General features: G+C 43.9%; 1 protein-coding gene across 1 annotated transcript in view; it reads right to left on the bottom strand.

Annotated features, from left to right (window-relative positions):
* Positions 1–21,612, bottom strand: part of LOC124606219 (low-density lipoprotein receptor-related protein 4) — a 633,935-nt gene that overhangs the window by 275,941 nt on the left and 336,382 nt on the right. The window contains exon 5 of the mRNA XM_047138193.1: positions 21,185–21,297. Within this exon, the coding sequence (XP_046994149.1) occupies positions 21,185–21,297 (113 nt within the window). The remainder of the gene's footprint in view (positions 1–21,184; positions 21,298–21,612) is intronic.

The raw sequence follows: 21,612 nt of genomic DNA, 5'->3' as shown, positions 1-21,612 counted from the left end.
CCTTCCTCGGCATGGGTGTGTGTGAGTTCTTAGCATAAATTAGATTAAGTAATGCGTAAATCCAGGGACCGATGACCTCAGCAGTTTGGTCCCTTAGGAATTCACACACATTTCAACTTTCTACTAAGTCATGGTGAAGTGTACGGCTGCAAAAATTTTCGTCTGTTCTTCTTACAACAGGGCGAATAGTTTTGTGACAATCTGATGTGACTTCGGAAAAGCACAATAAATCATCCGAGCGAGTCTCAGTCGGGTTAAGATGAGGGTACTGAGTAGGAAATACGAGTGCATTAATTCCCATTTCGTCAAACCACCCGTTTACGGATTTTTATGGACGATATGAACTTGTCCCTTGTTGAAAAGGAAAGAAAAAGAAGAGTCAGTCCTGCTGGAACTTACGTGCTTTCACCATCACGCTTTTTTTATACCCTGTTACCTCATGTTCCGCCTTCTGTAAGCATCATACCGCGCACGCGAGACGGACTTAACATGGACCTCGCTACTGCCGTTGTACCTTCGTAGTCATTTAAGTCAGCCAGAAAATCTTCTCAAGAAATAACAACAGCTTCATAGAATTTCGCTGTATATGCAGCTACATATCATATGTAGCACGACGTTCTGCTGTGCATGACATAGCTGTCGGTGAAAGGTGAGAGACTGCCATTATAGTCATAGGAAGAAAAGAATGGGAAATAAATGACGATAGCAATGAAATTTTGATTTGTTGGTGCCTGTTGCGCAGTAACACAGACCAAGTGTCTGCCGATCAACGGCAGAACATTCTCAAGACTATCTGAAGTAGTAATGTGTGTGTTTCGTTCACAGGGATAAAGATGATGTATAACCAACGAAAATTCAAATTTGGTGAAAGCTTGTAAGCAGTCTACTCGAAGTTCAAAAACTGCGCTACAGACGGAATCATCGAGAAAGGGACCATTATTTAACATTGGGAAATCAGTTATTGAAGGTGCATTGACATAGCTGAATCTCTGTTATATCCGAGGAGAGGGTACATCGACATTTCACACGAAAAATCTCTATATAAAAGGCACTATTGACTGACGAACTCGTCATCATCCAGCCCAAACCGCTAAGCATAGAAACTTGAAATTTGGAGGTGTGAATATTACACTGTAGGCGTCGTTTAAGAAAGGATTTTTCGAAATTCCAATCCCAATGGAGTGAAATGGAGGATGAAGGGTATTTTTTGAAAAATGTCGTTATTAAGGAAATTTTGAAGCTAGACCCACGAAAATTGATATTTTGTTTCTCGGCAAGTTTCGGAATTTTTGGGAATTTAACACTATGGGTGTGAAATAGTGGGTGAAAGCATTTTTTGAAACCATTTCATGATTAAAGAACTACTAAAGTATTTTTAAAGCTACATCTATGAACATTGCTATTTTACTTTCCTGTCAGAAACTGACGAAATTTTGGAAATTGAGCCCCTAAGTGGGAGAAACAGGGGACGAGACTTTTTACGAAAATGTTTAATTATGAAAGCATTTTTAAAGCTAAATCTGTGAAAATTTAAATTTGGCTTCTCAGTTAGAAATAAAAAGATACGAGTGATGGGGGTGAAACGAGGAATGAAAGATTTTATGGAAATATTTCATTGTGCAAGCATTTTTGAACCTAAATCTATGAAAATTTGTATTTGGCTTGTCTGTTAGAAATAAATCTTACTTATTTCACTGTTTTTGAAAATTCAACCCCTAAGGGGGTGAAATAGGGTGTGTAACGTTTTACGAAAATATTCCGCTACGAAAGCATTTTTAAGGCTAAATCTTTGAAATTAGGGTTTAGCTTCTCGATTAGAGATGAAAAAGTACGTGTTTCACTGTCTTTGAAAATTCAACCCCTAAGGGGGTGAATAGGATCAGACCAATTTACTGACTAATCATCGCCCAGCCCAAACCGCTAAGGATGGAAACTTGAAGTTTGGAGAGGGTGAGTATCTTAAACTGCAGGCATTGCTTAAGAAGGGATTGTCCGAAATTCAGCTCCTAAGGGGGTGAAATATGGGGTAAAGGGCTCTTTGGAATGTCACTATCAAGGGAATTTTGTAGCTAGAAATACGAAAATTGTATTTGGTTTCTTAGTCTGAAAATGAAAAATATGTGTTTCAGTATTTTTGAAATTCAACCACTAAGGGGGTAAAATAGTGGGTGAAATTTCTTTTGAAAATAATTACTAACGAACTGCTAAAGGATATTTAAGGCCACATATATGACAATTGGTCTCTGACTTCTCGGTTGCAAACTAAAAAAAAAAAAAAAAAAAAAATAAAAAAAATTACGTGTTTCAGTGTTTCTAGATATTCAACCCCCAAGGGAGCGCTATAATGAACAAAGTAAGAGCATATGGACTATCAGACCAATTGTGTGATTGGATTGAGGAGTTCCTAGATAACAGGACGCAGCATGTCATTCTCAATGGAGAGAAGTCTTCCGAAGTAAGAGTGATTTCAGGTGTGCCGCAGGGGAGTGTCATAGGACCGTTGCTATTCACAATATACATAAATGACCTGGTGGATGACATCGGAAGTTCACTGAGGCTTTTTGCAGATGATGCTGTGGTGTATTGAGAGGTTGTAACAATGGAAAATTGTACTGAAATGCAGGAGGATCTGCAGCGAATTGACGCATGGTGCAGGGAATGGCAATTGAATCTCAATGTAGACAAGTGTAATATGCTGAGAATACACAGAAAGATAGATCCTTTATCATTTAGCTACAAAATAGCAGGTCAGGAACTGGAAGCAGTTAATACCATAAATTAACTGGGAGTACACATTAGGAGTGATTTAAAATGGATTGATCATATAATGTTGATCGTCGGTAAAGCAGATGCCAGACTGAGATTCATTGGAAGAATCCTAAGGAAATGCAATCCGAAAACAAAGGAAGTAGGTTACAGTACGCTTGTTCGCCCACTGCTTGAATACTGCTCAGCAGTGTGGGATTCGTACCAGATAGGGTGAAAGGGTACAGTACCGCCCGACATTGAAAATAGGTACAACATACTTCATTATCTTGTCTGAACAACATATTTTTTCTAATAATAACTCAATTTCAATTAATACAGCGAAGCCGGATACCAGTGTGGGAAAGAATGACAATTTATTTATTTAATTGATCACACGTGCACTCCCACAAAATAAATCCCTACATCCAGTTTGGTGAGATCTGTGAAATGAATGAATGTATGGCCGTCTGCTAACTGCAGATAGTGAATGTGAGTATATGATCATCTTTGAGACGATCCTTTGGCCACCTTTGGTGGGACCAAAGAGATGAAATTTACCTGAGCTTTGAGTGCCTGAATTGTGGCTGACCAATACGGTAGCGTGGTCTTCCCCCACCTCGACAGAGGTGCGAGATGGCCTGAAGAACGGCCATGTTTCAGCACTCTGCCGCTGGATCTTGTGCTGTTAAGACCTGTCTTAGTTGTGCTCCGTAAAGACAAAAGAGTGGAGACATGGTATGCATGTGGAATATTTAAGAGTAGTTTGAAATAATAATTTCTCTGTTTCAGGAACTTTTGTGGGGAGAATTAAATGTCAGGCAGGTAATATTAATGGGATCGTAGTAATCTTCGGAAGTGACCAACGGTCATAATGAAACCACGTGTAGCAATAAGTTGAAATACTTCCGTGTGCTTAAGTTAAGCTGAATTACTAGCGTGTGTACTATAAGTTGAAATATTTAAGAAATAGCGTGTGCAGAATTTGAAATTAGAGGCGAGTACTTCCACGTGGTGAGTACTGTGTGAGTCTCAATCTGTGTATGAGACAAAGGATAAAGAGAAGTACTCGTCCATGGTATCAGTTGAGGACTCGTGTGTGTGATGAATATGCTCTTAATATTACTTTGCATGTTATGTTTCCGTGTGACGCTTGATTCAAATTATAATACTCTGAGAGAGAAGCAAGGTGAGTCAGCCGTCTATCCAGCAACGCCACTTGGCTTGCATTGCACAGGAAGACGTGCATATATCTCTAGAGTTCAAGGTAGGAAAGAAGAATTACGAAGTGGGGCAGTGTCGTGTGAAACTGGGATAAATATTAATTGAAGTGGGAAAGCTGAAAGTGATAGTGTTGTGACTATTTATTGTTTTGTATTCCTTGTTGTAGTGTGGTGTATGTCATGTAATTTGGGTATGTGTGGTTTGCATGGAAGAGTAGCTAGGTAGTTGCAGAGGTAGTGGGTTATGCGTGTTCCTTTTGTACCGCTCGGTCTGGAGGATAGTTTCGTGATGATGATTGTGAGAGTCGAAGTGTGAGATATAATAAAAGATCCACCATCCTATCCAGAAAGTGCACTGTAGCGTTAAATAATTACGAGACCATAAGATAGAGATTCACCAATGTAAAGCCATGCCCACTGAGCGGAATTTCTCATGTGTTATTGTTGTAGGTTATAGAATTTATGTGTTTAGGTTATAGAATTTATCGGAATAAATAAGATAGTGAAAAGAAAAAGATTGGTGGCCTTTTCCTTCGAATTGTATGTTGTCATGATATCCAGAATTTATAATTTGTGCGCCACTCATATTCAGTGCGATGGCCACGTGTTGATAAAAACCGTTAAATAAATAAAAAAAAGGAAAATGTGGTATTGCCAGTGCGTAGTGAACAGTCAGAGTTCTGTAGATTGCTGATAGTCAGATGAAGCGTTTCCGTTGCGTATTATTCATACAGGAGGTTAATTTGTAACTTAATTGAGAGTACGAGAGTTCATATTACTCGATAAATAAGAATGAATCCACTCGCTTGGCAGACCACTCATCTTGCAGGCCTGACTGCTTGATGCCACAGTATGAGCAAGGCATGTGGGTGCCTCTCAAGGGTTGATAGAAGATGTAGAGAAGATCCAACGGAGAGCACGCTTCGTTACAGGATCATTTAGTAATCGCGAAAGCGTTACAGAGATGATAGATAAGCTCCAGTGGAAGACTCTGCAGGAGAGACGCTCAGTAGCTCGGTACGGGCTTTTGTCAAAGTTTTGAGAACATACCTTCACCGAAGAGTCAAGCAGTATGTTGCTCCCTCCTACGTATATCTCGCGAAGAGACTATGAGGATAAAATCAGAGAGATTAGAGCCCACACAGAGGCATACCGACAATCCTTCTTTCCACGAACAATACGAGACTGGAATAGAATGGAGAACCGATAGAGGTACTCAAGGTACCCTCCGCCACACACCGTCAGGTGGCTTGCGGAGTATGGATGTAGATGTAGATGTAGATAGGGGATGAAACTTTTTAAGAAAATATTTCGTTACAATAAAAAAATAAAGTAAAATTTATGAAAATTGTATTTCACTTCTCGATTAGATACAAAGAAATATTTGTTAGGGGATGAAAGTTGGTATGGAAATATTTCCAAAAGAATGGAAAGACATGATTAACAAAAACTTTGGACCCCAGCTACCAGAATCGCTTTTTCGTCAGATGTACATTCGACAAGACCATACTTATAAGGTCTTAATTAGTATGAAAAGCTTAGAAGGTGTTGCAATTTGTGAACAACATAAAAAAATTTTAGTGTTTTTTGAGTCCGTGCATTCCGGGATGAAAAAGGGATAGTGACTAGTGTTTACCTTGCAAAACACAAAAATATACTGACGCATATTACGTAGTTTTTCTTGACCAAATGGATGAATAATTATTCGAGGGGAGAAAATGAAAAAAAAAGAGACAGCGTATGTTCAAAAAAGATATTTCATGAACGGAAAAGCTGAAATATTTTGAAGTACAATTTGTTGGAGCATTGAATTTATTCTCCAAATTTCGCCTCTCTGACATCTCAATTCCACGAATAAAAACAACTGTGGATGGAAACCGTTTTGAGCTTAATGAGGATGTTCTGGCAATAGTACACACATCAAAAAACGTTTTGCATCACCCCGTTCCCAGAACTCCTGAAGATAGACGTTGACTGTCGATATTGTATCACAGACACAGTCCTTTTTACTGCACAAAGATGTCACTAAACCCGGCCGAAGATGTAAACAACCATGCCTGAGCAGCGCCTATTAGACGGAGGGGGTCCGACAGCCGATCAGTTCCAGTCATTCCACCATGAATGAGGTACACGGCTCGTATTGTCTGTAGTTCAACCATGCCTAGACGGTCAATACTGCGGTTCGATCGTCTCCGCATTGTTACTCTCAACAAGGGAAGTGTCCAGGCGTCTCGCAGTGAACCAAAGCGATGTTGTTCGGACATGGAGGAGATACAAAGAGACGGGAAATGTCGATGACATGCCTCGCTCAGGCCGCCAAAGGGCTACTACTGCAGTGGATGACCGCTACCTACGGATTATGGCTCGGAGGAACCCTGACAGCAAGCCCACCACATTGAATAATGCTTTTCGTGCAGCCACAGGACGTCTTGTTATGACCCAAACTGTGCGCAATAGGCTGCATGATACGCAACTTAACTCCCGACGTCCATCGCGAGGTCCATCTTTGCAACCACGACGCCATGTAGCGCGGTACAGATGAGACAAAAACAAGCCGAATGGACCGCTCAGGACTGGCATCACGTTCTCTTCACCGATAAGTGTCGCATATGCCTTCAACTAGACAATCGTCGGAGACTTGTTTGGAAGCAACCTAGCCAGGCTGAACGCCGTAGACACACTGTCCAGCTAGTGCAGCAAGGTTGAGGTTCCCTGATGTTATGTTTTGCAGTGGCATTGTGTGGGGCCGACGTACGCCGCTGGGGGTCATGGAAGGCGCCCTTACGGCTGTACGAGAATGCCATCCTCCAACCGATAGTGCAAACATATGGGCAGCATATTGTTTAAGGCATTCGTCTTCATGGACGACAATTCGCGCCCCCATCGTGCACGTCTTGTGAATGATTTCCTTCAGGATAACGACATCGCTCGAACAGAGTAGCCAGCATCTTCTCCAGACATGAACCCTATCGAACGTGCCTGCGATAGATTGAAAAGGGCTGTTTATGGACGACGTGACCCACCAACCACTCTGAGGGATCTACGCCGAATCGCCGTTGAGGAGTGGAACAATCTGAACTAACAGTGCCTTGATGAACTTGTGGATAGTATGCCACGATGAATACAGGCATGTATCAATGCAGAGGAGTTGCTACTGGGAATTAAAGGTACCGGTGTGCACAGCAAACTGGACCACCACCTCTGAAGGTCTTGCTGTATGGTGGCACAACATGCAATGTGTGGTTTTCATGAGCAATAAAAAGGGCGGAACTGATGTTTATATTGATCTCTCCAATTTCCTGTACAGGTTCCATAAGTCTCGGAACTGAGTTGATGCAATTTTTTTTAATGTGTATATATATTTTCCAGACATTTCACCATGGCTTTTCTGGTATGAAAGCTAATCTCTGGACAAAGTATAGTGTCCTAAAAGGAGGCTATGTAAAGAGTTAAACATGGTTTTTACATAAAACAATCTTTCATTGTTGGAATTTTTCGGTCGTCAACCCTTATGTTGGATTGATGCCCCTCTCTCCACTCTTACAGCTTACCAACTGTCCGCTTCAATTTAGCATAACTGCGTAACTGCATCCCGCAGCATCCACCACATGCCTTATACGGTGTGTTAACTGTAAGGATACGGTCTCATTGGCACCAACAATGGTCGCCGGATTTATTGCGTGCGCCTTCTTCTTCCAAAATCAGAATGATGCTTTCGTAATCTACTTTGTTTCCTCTCAATTCATCAATAAAGTATTACTGAGTAATTCTGATGCATGGACCGCTACGGTCGCAGGTTCGAATCCTGCCTCGGGCACGAATGTGTGTGATGTCCTTAGGTTAGTTATGTTTAAGTAGTTCTAAGTTCTAGCGGACTGATGACCTGAGATGTTGAGTCCCATAGTGCTCAGAGCCATTTGAACCATTTGGTGCATGTAGTTATAGACTAATTGTGCAATACTTTTCACATCCATCTACAATTCCTTTTTTCGGAAGCACAGACCTTTTTCAAAATCTGATCGAAATTCCGTAAGTTAGTAAACAGCCATAGATATTAATTTCTACCAAGTTCTAGAAAAGCTTTTCTAAATTCAATTGTAAGCATTGAATCTTTCGTGTTATGTCCTTGGACTGTGTCCTCATTTTAAGCTGGCCTAGTTTCTTCGAGGCAGCTTTTTGAAATTTATTTACTGTATCGGACCTTGTTAACTGTTTCCATTGCTCTTGCACTATCTATATAACCCCGTTTCACTTTTGTAAACGTATCACGATTTCTTCACGATTACTTTGCATGTTCTACACATACTTAATTCTCAAGGGGGGATGGGTTGAAAAATGTGCGTTGATGAGTCGAAACATTATGACCACATGGTGAACAGCGTGTCGGGCCACCCTTGGAGCGCAGCAGAGCAACGACTCTGCGTGGGATGGATTGAACAAGTCCTTGGAAAGTTTCCGAAAGGGTGTGGCACCAGACGCATAGGTTCCATGAATTACTAGCCGGTAGTTTGTGGATGAGGAGCTGGCGCCCGATAGCGTCCCGAACGTGTTCCGTCGTGTTCAGATCAAACGAATTTGTTGGCCGATACATCAATATGGCTTCACTGTCATCCTCCTCAAAGCACTGTAGCACAATACTCGTCTTGTGAAGCGAACACGTATCCCGTGAGAAGATGCTTCCGCCGTCGAGAAAGACACCAATATGGAAGGATTCAGGTGGTCCGCAATAATGTTCACAAAGTCCGCAGCCGTCGTGATGCGTCTGATTACTACCACAGGTAGTAATGTAGGTCTCCACTCCCATAGCATAATACTGTCTCCACCGGCCAGAGTCGGGGTGCTGTGGATGTTTCTAGCACACGTTCCCCGTACACAGAGTACGCGAAAGAACTTGCCCCCCTTCTAACAGCCGTGTACCGCAAGTCTCTAGAGGAACGGAGGGTTCCAAATGATTGGAAAAGAGCACAGATAGTCCCAGTCTTCAAGAAGGGTCGTCGAGCAGATGCGCAAAACTATAGACCTATATCTCTTACGTCGATCTCTTGTAGAATTTTAGAACATGTTTTTTGCTCGCGTATCATGTCATTTCTGGAAACCCAGAATCTACTATGTAGGAATCAACATGGATTCCGGAAACAGCGATCGTGTGAGACCCAACTCGCCTTATTTGTTCATGAGACCCAGAAAATATTAGATACAGGCTCCCAGGTAGATGCTATTTTTCTTGACTTCCGGAAGGCGTTCGATACAGTTCCGCACTGTCGCCTGATAAGCAAAGTAAGAGCCTACGGAATATCAGACCAACTGTGTGGCTGGATTGAGGAGTTTTTGGCAAACAGAACACAGCATGTTGTTATCAATGGAGAGACGTCTACAGACGTTAAAGTACCTCTGGCGTGCCACAGGGGAGTGTTATGGGACCATTGCTTTTCACAATATATATAAATGACTTAGTAGATAGTGTCGGAAGTTCCATGCGGCTTTTCGCGGAAGATGCTGTAGTATACAGAGAAGTTGCAGCATTAGAAAATTGTAGCGAAATGCAGGAAGATCTGCAGCGGATAGGCACTTGGTGCAGGGAGTGGCAACTGACCCTTAACATAGACAAATGTAATGTATTGCGAATACATAGAAAGAAGGATCCTTTATTGTATGATTATATGATAGCGGAACAAACACTGGTAGCAGTTACTTCAGTAAAATATCTGGGAGTATGCGTACGGAACGATTTGAAGTGGAATGATCATATAAAACTAATTGTTGGTAAGGCGGGTACCAGGTTGAGATTCATTGGGAGAGTGCTTAGAAAATGTAGTCCATCAACAAAGGAGGTGGCTTACAAAACACTCGTTCGACCTATACTTGAGTATTGCTCATCAGTGTGGGATCCGTACCAGGTCGGGTTGACGGAGGAGATAGAGAAGATCCAAAGAAGAGCGGCGCGTTTCGTCACTGGGTTATTTGGTAACCGTGATAGCGTTACCGAGATGTTTAATAAACTCAAGTGGCAGACTCTGCAAGAGAGGCGCTCTGCATCGCGGTGTAGCTTGCTCGCCAGGTTTCGAGAGGATGCGTTTCTGGATGAGGTATCGAATATATTGCTTCCCCCTACTTATACTTCCCGAGGAGATCACGAATGTAAAATTAGAGAGATTAGAGCGCGCACGGAGGCTTTCAGACAGTCGTTCTTCCCGCGAACCATACGCGACTGGAACAGGAAAGGGAGGTAATGACAGTGGCACGTAAGGTGCCCTCCGCCACACACCGTTGGGTGGCTTGCGGAGTATCAATGTAGATGTAGATGTAGATGAATGACAGCGTATTTGTACTCGACCAAAGACCTGATGTATCAAGAAATATAACTCTTCCCGCCGGACGATTCCACTGATCACGTTCCAGTCTCGATGAAAGGGTGCCCACTGCATTCATAATCGGCAACGTCATTGGGTCAACTTGGGAACTCGGTGAGGGTAGTGTGTTGGGAACCCAATATTCAACAAAGTGCGCTGAACGGTGTGCTCCGAAATACATATACCAGCAGCAGCATTGTTCAAAATGGTTCAAATGGCTCTGAGCACCATGGGACTTAACATCTGAGGTCATCAGTCTCCTAGAACTTAGAACTACTTAAACCTAACTAACCTATGGACATCACACACATCCATGCCCGAGGCAGGATTCGAACCTGCGACCGTAGCGGTCGCGCGGTTCCAGACTGAAGCGCCTAGAACCGCTCGGCCACTTCGGCCGGCCGAGCAGCATTGTACTATCCTATTTATAACGGACAATTCTCTGACCTCCACGTTCTTTGATGAGACGTAGACGTCCAGCACCTTGTCGCCTACTCTGTCAACCGCTTTCCACAGATGCTGACGACAGTAGCATGCAAATAGCCGACCAGTTTTACTGTTTCCGGGATGCTCCTTCCCTGGAGTTGGGCCATAACAACCCGCTCTTTGTCAAAGTCGTTTACGTCACTGGAGTTCTCATTTGTAGGCGCTATCGTCGTTAGAATGTTCCCCCATTCCTGTCTGCTCAGCTTAGAAACTTTCCTTATTGTGTCACATGGAGCGCTGTAGATGTTATGGAACTAGTACCAGATGGCCATGTGAACCTCCATTTCTAGCATTTCTAGCTTACGTCACATCAGTGAATTGCTCTGTATATATCAGTCCGTTGTAAGAAATAGTGCAATAAGATGATTAGACGCGGAGACGGGAGAGAGTGGCAGAAAGGGGCTACCGCTTTTGGAGATCCCATGACCACATCGAGAATGAAAGTGCCCTATTTGTCGATGTATCAGAATTGACTGTACAATATGTGTACAAGGGATACTGTACCATCTGCAACAATATAACATGGCGTAAATTGGAAATTCGTGGTAAGGACTATGGGACAAAACCGCTGAGGTCATCGGTCCATAGGCTTACACAATAATTAATCTAACTTAACCTAAATTACGCTAAGGACAACACACACACAACCATGCCCAAGCGAGGACTCGAACCTCCGACGGGGGAAGCCGCACGAACCGTTACAAGACACCAAAGACCACGCGGCTACCCCGCGTAACATGACGCAAGGAACAGTGGTCATAAAAGTTCCTAACCCATAGGGGGTGATAGGGTGTCAAGCTTTATCAATGACAACGAAAGCAGAGCCATCTCAGCCAACTTCTGAGCATAACATTGCGAAGGGAACTGCATGTAACGGGCATCTGGAATTGGGTACCTCGTAAAAGGCCATTGCTCACAGCCGTACATAAAACTACGCGTTCTCTTTGGGCCAAAATCATATACACTGGACAGTAGCTGACTAGATAGGTGTACTGTTGTCCGAGGAATTGATAGTTTACTTCTTTTTAAATGATGCTAGGCTGTAAGTAGGCTGTTTATGTTTTCTCTATGTAAGTAGGCTGTTTATGTTTTCTCTATGTAAGTAGGCTGTTTATGTTTTCTCTATGTAAGTAGGCTGTTTAGGTTTTTTTTATTGGTAACGCCACCTCTGTATGAAAATCACTGGCTGTGCTGTGTGCAGTCTGTGGCTGCTTTGCATTGTTGTAATACTCGCCATTGTAGTGTTAGGCAGCTGGCTGTGAACAGCGCGTAGCGTTGCGCAGTTGGAGGTGAGCCGCCAGCAGTGGTGGATGTGGGGAGAGAGATGGCGGAGATTTGTAATTTGACATGAACTGCTATATTTATATATGATGATATCAAGGTAAATACATTGTTTGTTCTCTATTAATATCTTTCATTTGCTAACTATCCCTATCAGTAGTTAGTGCCTTTAGTAGTTTGAATCTTTTATTTAGCTGGCAGTAGTGGCGCTTGCTGTATTACAGTAGTGGGAGAAACGAAGATTATTGTGAGGTAAGTGATTTAGTGATTTGTGAAAGGTATAGTTTAATGTTAGTCAGGGCCATTCTTTTGTAGGGATTTTTGAAAGTCAGATTGCGTTGCGCTAAAAATATTGTGTGTCAGTTTAAGCACAGTCGTGTATAAATTGTTCAAAGGGGAAGTTTCAAGGCGTCGAGTGCGACGACATCCGAATTAGGCGTTTTACCCTCAATACAAGGTGGATGGTGTGGTCCGGGCTCTAGATGGATACCTTTTGCAGACCCAGATTTCGCTGAATACGAATCAGGATGTTTATTTCGAGGTTACTGGAGACCAAGCTTTGCACTTTTTAGAAATCTTGACGACGAGTATGCTGTGCACTCTCATCTTCCAACATTACAGAAGACGTGCTCACAGACCTGGACGCACAGTCTAGTGGTTTGACCAACACTCAGACACAATACTGCCCGCGACTGGCGATCTAGATGACTCCATCTTGATACCAGAGCATATATCTGTTACTGTCTGAAACGGTGGTTGAAATGCAGCAACCAACATCCCTGTAATTTGGTAGATGTACGGGATCTAATGACCAGTGAGTAGCTTCAGCTCGATATGGCATACCTGAAGAAACTGGTGGACTTCCTTCTTGGGCGAACTGAGGCTGTTTTGATGGCAAGACACAGTGTTACGAGGTATTAGTATGGTATCTTCCGGGGTAACTAATTTTCCCCCTTGCTCAATTACAATGGCGCCTGCATCTGTGGTTGCAACGTATACTTCGTATTATACAAAATTTGTTGGATATAAATACCTTTGGTCGTAAACGTACATTCTGCTTGATCAATACTTAGACGTTTCGTATTCATACACCTACAATGAAGAGCCAATGAAACTGATACACCTGCCTAATATCGTGTAGGGCCCCCGCGAGCACGCAACACTACGAGGCATGGACTCTAGCCGCGCGCAGTGGCCGCGCGGTTTGAGAAGTCAAGTCACTGACTGCGCGGCCACTTTCGACTCGACAGTATCGTACATCAGTTCCACCCTTTTTATTGCTCATGAAAACCACACATTGCATGTTGGGCCACCATACAGCGAGGCCTTCAGAGGTGGTGGTCCAGTTTGCTGTGCACACCGGTACCTTTAATTCCCAGTAGCAAGTCCTCTGCATTGATACATGCCTGTATTCATCGTGGCATACTATCCACAAGTTCATCAAGGCACTGTTAGTTCAGGTTGCTCCACTCCTCAACGGCGATTCGGCGTAGATCCCTCAGAGTGGTTGGTGGGTCACGTCGTCCATAAACAGCCCTTTTCAATCTATCGCAGGCACGTTCGATAGGGTTCATGTCTGGAGAAGATGCTGGTCGTTATCCTGAAGGAAATCATTCACAAGACGTGCACGATGGGGGCGCGAATTGTCGTCCATGAAGACGAATGCCTTAAACAATATGCTGCCCATATGTTTGCACTATCGGTTGGAGGATGGCATTCTCGTACAGCCGTAAGGGCGCCTTCCATGACCCCCAGCGGCGTACGTCGGTCCCACATAATGCCACTGCAAAACATCAGGGAACCTCAACCTTGCTGCACTAGCTGGACAGTGTGTCTACGGCGTTCAGCCTGGCTAGGTTGCTTTCAAACAAGTCTCCGACGATTGTCTAGTTGAAGGCATATGCGACACTCATCGGTGAAGAGAACGTGATGCCAGTCATGAGCGGTCCATTCGGCTTGTTTTTGTCCCATCTGTACCGCGCTACATGGCGTCGTGGTTGCAAAGATGGACCTCGCGATGGACGTCGGGAGTTAAGTTCGAGTCCTCCCTCGGGCATGGGCGTGTGTGTTGTTCTTAGCGTAAGTTAGTTTAAGTAGTGTGTAAGTCTAGAAACCGATGACCTAAGCAATTTGGCCCCTTAGGAATTCACACACATTTGAACATTTGGAACATGGACTCGACTAATGTCTGAAGTAGTGCTGGAGGGAATTGACACCATGAATCCTGCAGGGCTGTCCATAAATCCGTAAGTATGAGGGGGTGGAGATCTCTTCTTAACAGCACGTTGCAAGGCATCTCAGACATGCTCAATAATGTTCATGTCTGGGGAGGTTACTGGCCAGTGGAAGTGTTTAAACTGAGAAGGGTATTCCTGTAGCCACTCTGTAGCAATACTGGACGTGTGGGGTGTCGCATTATCCTGCTGGAATTGCCCAAATCCGACGGAATGCACAATGGACATGAATGGATGCAGGTGATCAGACAGGAGCTTACGTACGTGTCACCTGGCATAGTCGCATCTAGATGTAACATGGGTCCCATATCACTCCAACTGCACATGCCCCACGCAATTACAGAGCCACCACTACCTTGAACAGTGCCTTGTTGACATACGGAGTCCACAGATTCATGAGGTTTTCTCCATATCCGTACACGTCCGTCCACTCGATACAATTTGAAACGAGATTCGTCAGACCAGGCGACATGTTTCCAGTCCAATGTCGGTATTGACGGGCCCAGGTGAGGCCTAAAGCTTTGTGTCGTGCAGTCATCGAGAGTACACGAGTGGGCCTTTGGCTCCGAAAACCCGTTTCGATGATGTTTCGTCGAATGGTTCGCACGCTGACACTTGTTGATGCCTCAGTATTGAAATCTGCAGCAATTTCCGGATGGGTTGCACTTCTGTCACGTTGAACGATTCTCTTCAGTCGTCGTTGGTCCCGTTCTTGCAGGATCTTCTTCCGGCAGCAACGAGATTTGATGTTATACCGGATTCCTGATATTCACGGTACACTCGTGAAATGGTCTTACGGGAAAATTCCCACTTCTTCGCTACATTGGAGATACTGTGTCCTATCACTCGTGCGCCGACTGTAACACCACGTTCAAATCCACTTAAATCTTGATAACCTGCCATTGAAGCAGCAGTAACCGATCTAACAATTGCGGCAGACACCTGTTGTCACATGTAGGTGCTGCCAACCGCCGTGCCGTATTCTGCCTCTTTATACACCACTGGCCATTAAAATTGCTACACCACGAAGATGGCGTGCTACAGACGCGAACTTGATATGTCTTTATTTGAATACGCACGCTTATACCAGTTTCTTTGACGGTTCAGTGTAAAAATGGATGTAACAGGTAGTTATAGTAAAAGTGCAGCTACTGAAAGTGCCGCTACTCACAGAGGACCACGGTGATCTGTAATAATCGTATGGCAGCGAAACACGGTAGGTGTTTATGCCGAACCGATTTATGCAAGAAAAAGTTAGTTCAAGTTTTGGCCGCTAGGTTCAAATCTGGCTTTGTGAATGCAAGAAAGACGTATAGAAATGTGTAAATGTGTCCATATAAAGCAGATTAGGAACGGGACGTGGGCAGGGCAGGTTAAACAAGCGAGACAGATGTTATGTTGATTTTATTATCAATCTCCGATTACACAACTTGTTCGGTATGAGCACTGGAGACGTCGACGAGATGCTGCATCTGTAAAATGATATGATCAAAAATTGCTAGCAGCAGTTCCGGTGGAATCTGAGCATTGTGTTCCTGTATGCTGGTCTTCATATCAGTAGGAGATTGTACCTGTCCCTGGTAAACGCGTTCTTTTAGATATCCCCATTGGTAAAAGTCACATGCATTTGAATCAGCTGATCTTGCATGATCTTGCAAGCCATGCATCTGGAAAATCGCAGGGCACACCATGTTCGTGGAAGGTTGCATTAAGGAGATCCTCCGCTGGGGGAAGGATATGAGGCGTTGCCCATCTTGCATGAAAACAGTGGCTTCCACACAGCTGCGCTCTTCCAAATCGGGGATCGCGTGCTGTACAAGGAGATCTCTATAACATGCAGACGTCGCTGTACAGCTGGCAAGCTCTCCGAGAGTATTCTCTTCAAAGCAGAAATGATCGAAAATAAGCCGGCTGGAGTGGCCGAGCGGTTCTAGGCGCTTCAGTCTGGAACCGCGCGACCGCTACGGTCACAGGTTCGAATCCTGCCTCGGCCATGGATGTGTGTGATGTCCTTAGGTTAGTTAGGTTTAAGTAGTTCTAGGTTCTAGTGGACTGATGACCTCAAATGTTCTCATAGCGCTAAGAGTAATTTGAACCATTTGACCGAAAATAAACATGCTTGTGAATACAAGTTGACACAGTTAATAGGCCTTCAGAAACTGAACACAGATCAATCGAGAAAACAGGAAGAAGTTGTGTGGAACTATGAAAAAAATAAGCAAACTATACAAACTGAGTAGTTCATGCGCAAGATAGGCAACATCAAGGGTTGTATGAGCTCAGGAGTGCCGTGGTCCCGTGGTTAGCGTGAGCAGCTGCGGAACGTGAGGCCCTTGGTTCAAGTCTTCCCTCAGGTGAAAAGTTTACTTTCTTTATTTTCGCAAAGTTATGATCTGCCCGTTCGTTCATTGACGTCTCTGTTCACTGTAATAAGTTTAGTGTCTGTGTTTTGCGACCGCACCGCAAAACCGTGCGATTAGTAGACAAAAGGACGTGCCTCTCCAATGGGAACCGAAAACATTTGATCGCAAGGTCATAGGTCAACCGATTCCTCCGCAGGAAAACACGTCTGATATATTCCATACGACACTGGTGACGGCATGTGCGTCACATGACAGGAATATGTTGTCGACCCACCTAACTTGTACACTTGGCGAATGGGTAAAAAGATTCTTCTACGTTGCCCGATTTAGGTTTTCTTGTGGATGTGACAGTACTCTGAAAATAAAAAACTAAACTTTTCACTCGACGGAAGGACTGAACCAAGGACCTCTCATTCCGCAGCTGCTCACGCTAACCACGGGACCACGGCGCTCCTGAGCTCATACCACCCTTGATGTTGCCTATCTTGCGCATGGACTACTCAGTTTGTATATTTTGCTTATTTTTTTCATAGTTCCACACAACTTCTTCCTGTTTTCTCGATTGATCTGTGTTCAGTTTTTCAAGGCCTATCCACTGTGCCAACTTATAACTAAATCTGAGGGGGATGCAATGGGGAGGTTCCCTTGTCTGTACTGTTGACCATGGGATTGACAATTCTCGTGACACTGCACGAGGACTCGCGCTATCCGGGGCACGTGCTGTATGTCAATTACAGCAACAGCAACCTGCTCATTTGCTTATCACATTCTTTAAACAGGTTAATGACATTGGACCTCTCCTGGGACCTTTCAGTCGGCGATACTTTCTCAGTGCAACACTGTAACGACTGCCGTTCACAGATGACAGTTGCACTAACAGCTCACGGTCTCTTCTCGAAAGTCTTACTGTTCACTCACGTTATGGTTTTGTCAAATGATGGCGTGTTTGTCATACCGGTATACAAACAGTGTACAGGTCCAAATTTCCCAGCGTAAATCGGGTCGGCATTAATCCATTAGCAGTTTCGCTGTCATTTGGTAATTACAATCCACACTGGACCTCCGCATCTATGTTCCACATCTCATGCTAAGTCACTGGATCTATTTCAGCCAAACTTGGCACAATATCACTCACTATCTGGAGAGAATCACTGTGGTGGTAAGAACGACCCACTTATCCAAAGGCTGGGAGTGGGAGGTGAAAAGCAGTGTAGCCCACGACATGCAACTAGGCATACTTTATTCATCCAGTAGTCGAGAATCGAAACACTTATCGATTAACAAGGAACTTCACACAGGATTTCAAACCATTACAAAACTTTTTTCGCTCACAACCCCCACAAAATTGTGAAAGGAAATCATTGTATGACACATAGTTAAAGAGATACGACGTCATAAACACATGTCCGACTTTTTAATTTATTAGTCATTTGATACTACCTGTATTTGCAATACATTTGGCAGACAGTATCCACATATGCCGCTGAATGTACCTACAAAAATATATTATTCTATGACACACAGTTCACGGGATATGAAGTCAAATACTGAGATGCGTTAAAAACTGCCGCTTCATGCATGACGTTTTAATTTTTTATTTCTTTATTACTGATTCTATTTACAACACATTTCGCAGGCAGTAGACATATATGTCAGTGTATGATACATAGTTCAGGAGGTACGAGATCATAAACATTGAGCTGCGTGAAAATGTAGCTGCAGTGTGAAATTTGCTAGAGACACAGATGAAATATGTGTACAAATACTTGTGAAATACTTCAAACGTATGTTAAATAATTTTAAATGTGTGTTCATGGGCAAAGCCCCGGATAAAAAGTTCATCCCAAACTCCCGAAACGATTTCGATCAAATTTGGTACACATATTAGTTACGATCTGGAAAGAAGTACTACGGGGGTAGGAACCACCACTAGCACCTATTGGGGTGGGAGTGATAACGTGTAGAGTGAAGTGAGTAGGAAGAGACGATCAGACAGAGAAGGAAAGGGGGAGATGGGCAGAGAGAGTGAAGAGGAAGAGATGGGCAGTGGAGGAAATGGGAAGAGAGAGGGACTGGAAGAAATGGATGGATCGATGACAGAGGGAGAGGGAAGGACAAAATGGTCAGAGAGAGGGGGAAGGGGGAAATGAAATAATAGAAGATTGGAATAATTACATGCCCAGGCAATAGCGGGTACTCAGCTAGTTACGAATAAAGCTTTACAACTCTAACAAAACAGCTACCCACTTCACAACTTGCGACTTGACCAGTTAGAACAGATTCATCCCAGGATGAGGTGTCTGCCACTTACGAGCCGTGCTGCCGCTCGCATTCGTGCTGCTTGTAGGTTTCCGTCCTCTGCTGGAGGCGAGACGGTATCGTTTAGTTGGCATGGTTGCGTTTGTTTCTCTTCTTCTCGTGTTGACTGGCGCCACTCGGTTTCGCAAGAGTTGCCTGTCCGCTAGTGGCAGCAGCGGCGGTTGTCGATATGTAGTAACTGTTGCCCTATCTTTGGGGCGACGTCGTTGTTTTGCCGGGTCGTGTGAGTGGCGATTTCGGTTGGGGACTGGGGAGAAGCCAGGTCCGCGCAGTGCAAGAACACGCAGGGACCGCTGGCGGAACGCATGGACTGCCGGATGGAAGGGCTGTGGTCACGAGGGTGCACGACTTCGTCGTAAACCGGATCCAGCAAGCCTTAAGATGAGTGCATTTCAATACAAGTAGAGAAACCTCCACCATTGTGATATCCCGCGCTTCTCCAGTGACTTGGGTTCGTTTTGCTGCTCGTAGTGTCGCCGAGGTGAAGAGCAGCAAGTGGAGTGCTTGGGGAAGGCGGATCTGATTAACTTTCCTCGACTTCTTATTACTGTTTACTGCGTTCAACTTGTTACAATTTGATAAGTTCAACCAGCGGTAATTTTTCTTGCCTGGTGGCCGCTAACGGCCCAGTTACCTGCCCTGGGGGTTAGTGTAGGTAACAGCAGTGTGCGTTTCCTCGCCTTGCCGCTGCTGTCCGGTAAGGCGTCTAATTTTGACAGCTTTCTTGATTGTAGGCCGATTGGTGATTCCTCTGGTGGTACTGATTCCTTTCTCGTTCTGGGGGCTCTAAACACAGTATTCTGGACGTAGTGCAGACCGCCGGTTCCGGCTTTGGCGTATTGTTCCATCGTTGCATTTGGTTTATCGGACGTCAGGTAGCTTCAGCAAGATTATCATTAGTCATTCGTTACACTGCCACTAGTCTGAGTTACTATCTTGTGAAGCGAATGCAACTCTTGGGTGCCTATCTCATCGCTCGCGAAAGTGTTTGTTGCCGGACCTTCTCAGAGGTCGATTCCTGGAGCACAGTCTGGCTCAGTCACTTGTTTTTTTAATTAACTTTTACTATTGTATTTGCTCTTTTACAGCAGGTTTCAATTTTTTTTATATTATTGCCGTTCCTGGCGTGTAAGGCCTTCAGCCGCGATTGTGGTCATTTGCCTTAAAATTCTAATTTGGTATTTGTTTTTTAGCAGTAAGCCTTAAAACCTTATTTATACCATTCCTGGCGTCTGATGCCTTCTGCTGAGTTTGTGGCGACTTACTTTAATATTTCAATACCTGTAAGTTGTAAACAATTCTTAATTTATTGCCATTCTTGGCGTGTAAGGCCTTCAGACGTCCTTGTGGTCGCTTGCCTTAAAGTTCTAATTTGGTATTTGTATTTACGCGGTAAGCCTTTAAAACCTTATTTACTGCCTTTCCTGGCGTCTGATGCCGTCTGCTGTGTTTGTGGCGACTTGCCTTTAATATATCAATACCTGTAATTTGTAAGTTGCAGCGAGTTTTAAACAATTCTTAATTTATTGCCATTCCTGGCGTGTAAGGCCTTCTGCCCAGATCACAGTGGCTTGCTTTCAAAACATTATCTGTTGTATCTGCATTTAATGGTGATTTGCTAAATTGTATCTCACTGAAAATACTATTAATTACACTGTTGTTTATTACTTCATTAACAACGTTTGGAATTTTTATTTATTGTTGAGTCTGGAATTACTGGTTTAAAATAAATTGTGTGTAACTGTTAAATGCAACCAATAGTAACTGATTACAGCCCTGTCCACAATCGGAACCGATTCCTGTCTTCCCTTGACTACCAACAGGTCTCAGCTTCTTTCATTATAAACGCATCGTATCACCTAAATTCCACCAACATACAATCCCAAAGTCTGTTGAAACGATAATGTGGTTTCTGGAAGCATATTTCTGAATTTCATTTACGAATTCTTATGCGAAGTATAGAGTTTTATAGCTGACATGTGCACAGTTACGTAAGAAGACAAGAATACAGTACTTGTTCCTCAGCGCTACCAACACTACGCGGGCAGTAACTCGGTGGAACTGTATAATACACCACCGTAGTGTTACTTTTCTCACATCAGTGGCGGGAATGCGACAACAACGATATGTTAATGCAGTAATCAATGTCACTCGCTACATAAACACGCATGAAGGGTACTTACGGCAGTCGACTTCGTCGGACCCGTCGGGGCAGTCGGACTCCAGGTCGCACTTCCACGTGAGAGAGAGGCAGCTGCCGTCCGTGCAATGGAACTCGTTCTCGTGGCACGACCTGCTGAACAACGGATACAGCCCACATTAGATTGCGAATGAACAGCCTTATCTGAGAACTACAGAGCTATCAAAAATAATAGACGACAGTGAGGGTGATACATCAGCTGAGAAAGTCTTCACTACAATACACGATAATGTCGTTTGGCGGGGTTTCAGAGTTATTTTAGGACAATAATTCCAAAATACTTTACCTCCTTCAATTACAAGTTTCTTTGGCCTGATATGTGCAGGAGATGGAGACCTTTCGTTACAGGCAACTATATTATCTGACCAAAGTATCTGGGCACCAATTAGTGGACATTAACGTGGGGTGTGT

This window comes from Schistocerca americana, chromosome 3 (assembly GCF_021461395.2).
Source record: "Schistocerca americana isolate TAMUIC-IGC-003095 chromosome 3, iqSchAmer2.1, whole genome shotgun sequence".
NCBI lineage: Eukaryota > Metazoa > Arthropoda > Insecta > Orthoptera > Acrididae > Schistocerca > Schistocerca americana.
This window is presented reverse-complemented; position numbering and strand designations above follow the sequence as displayed.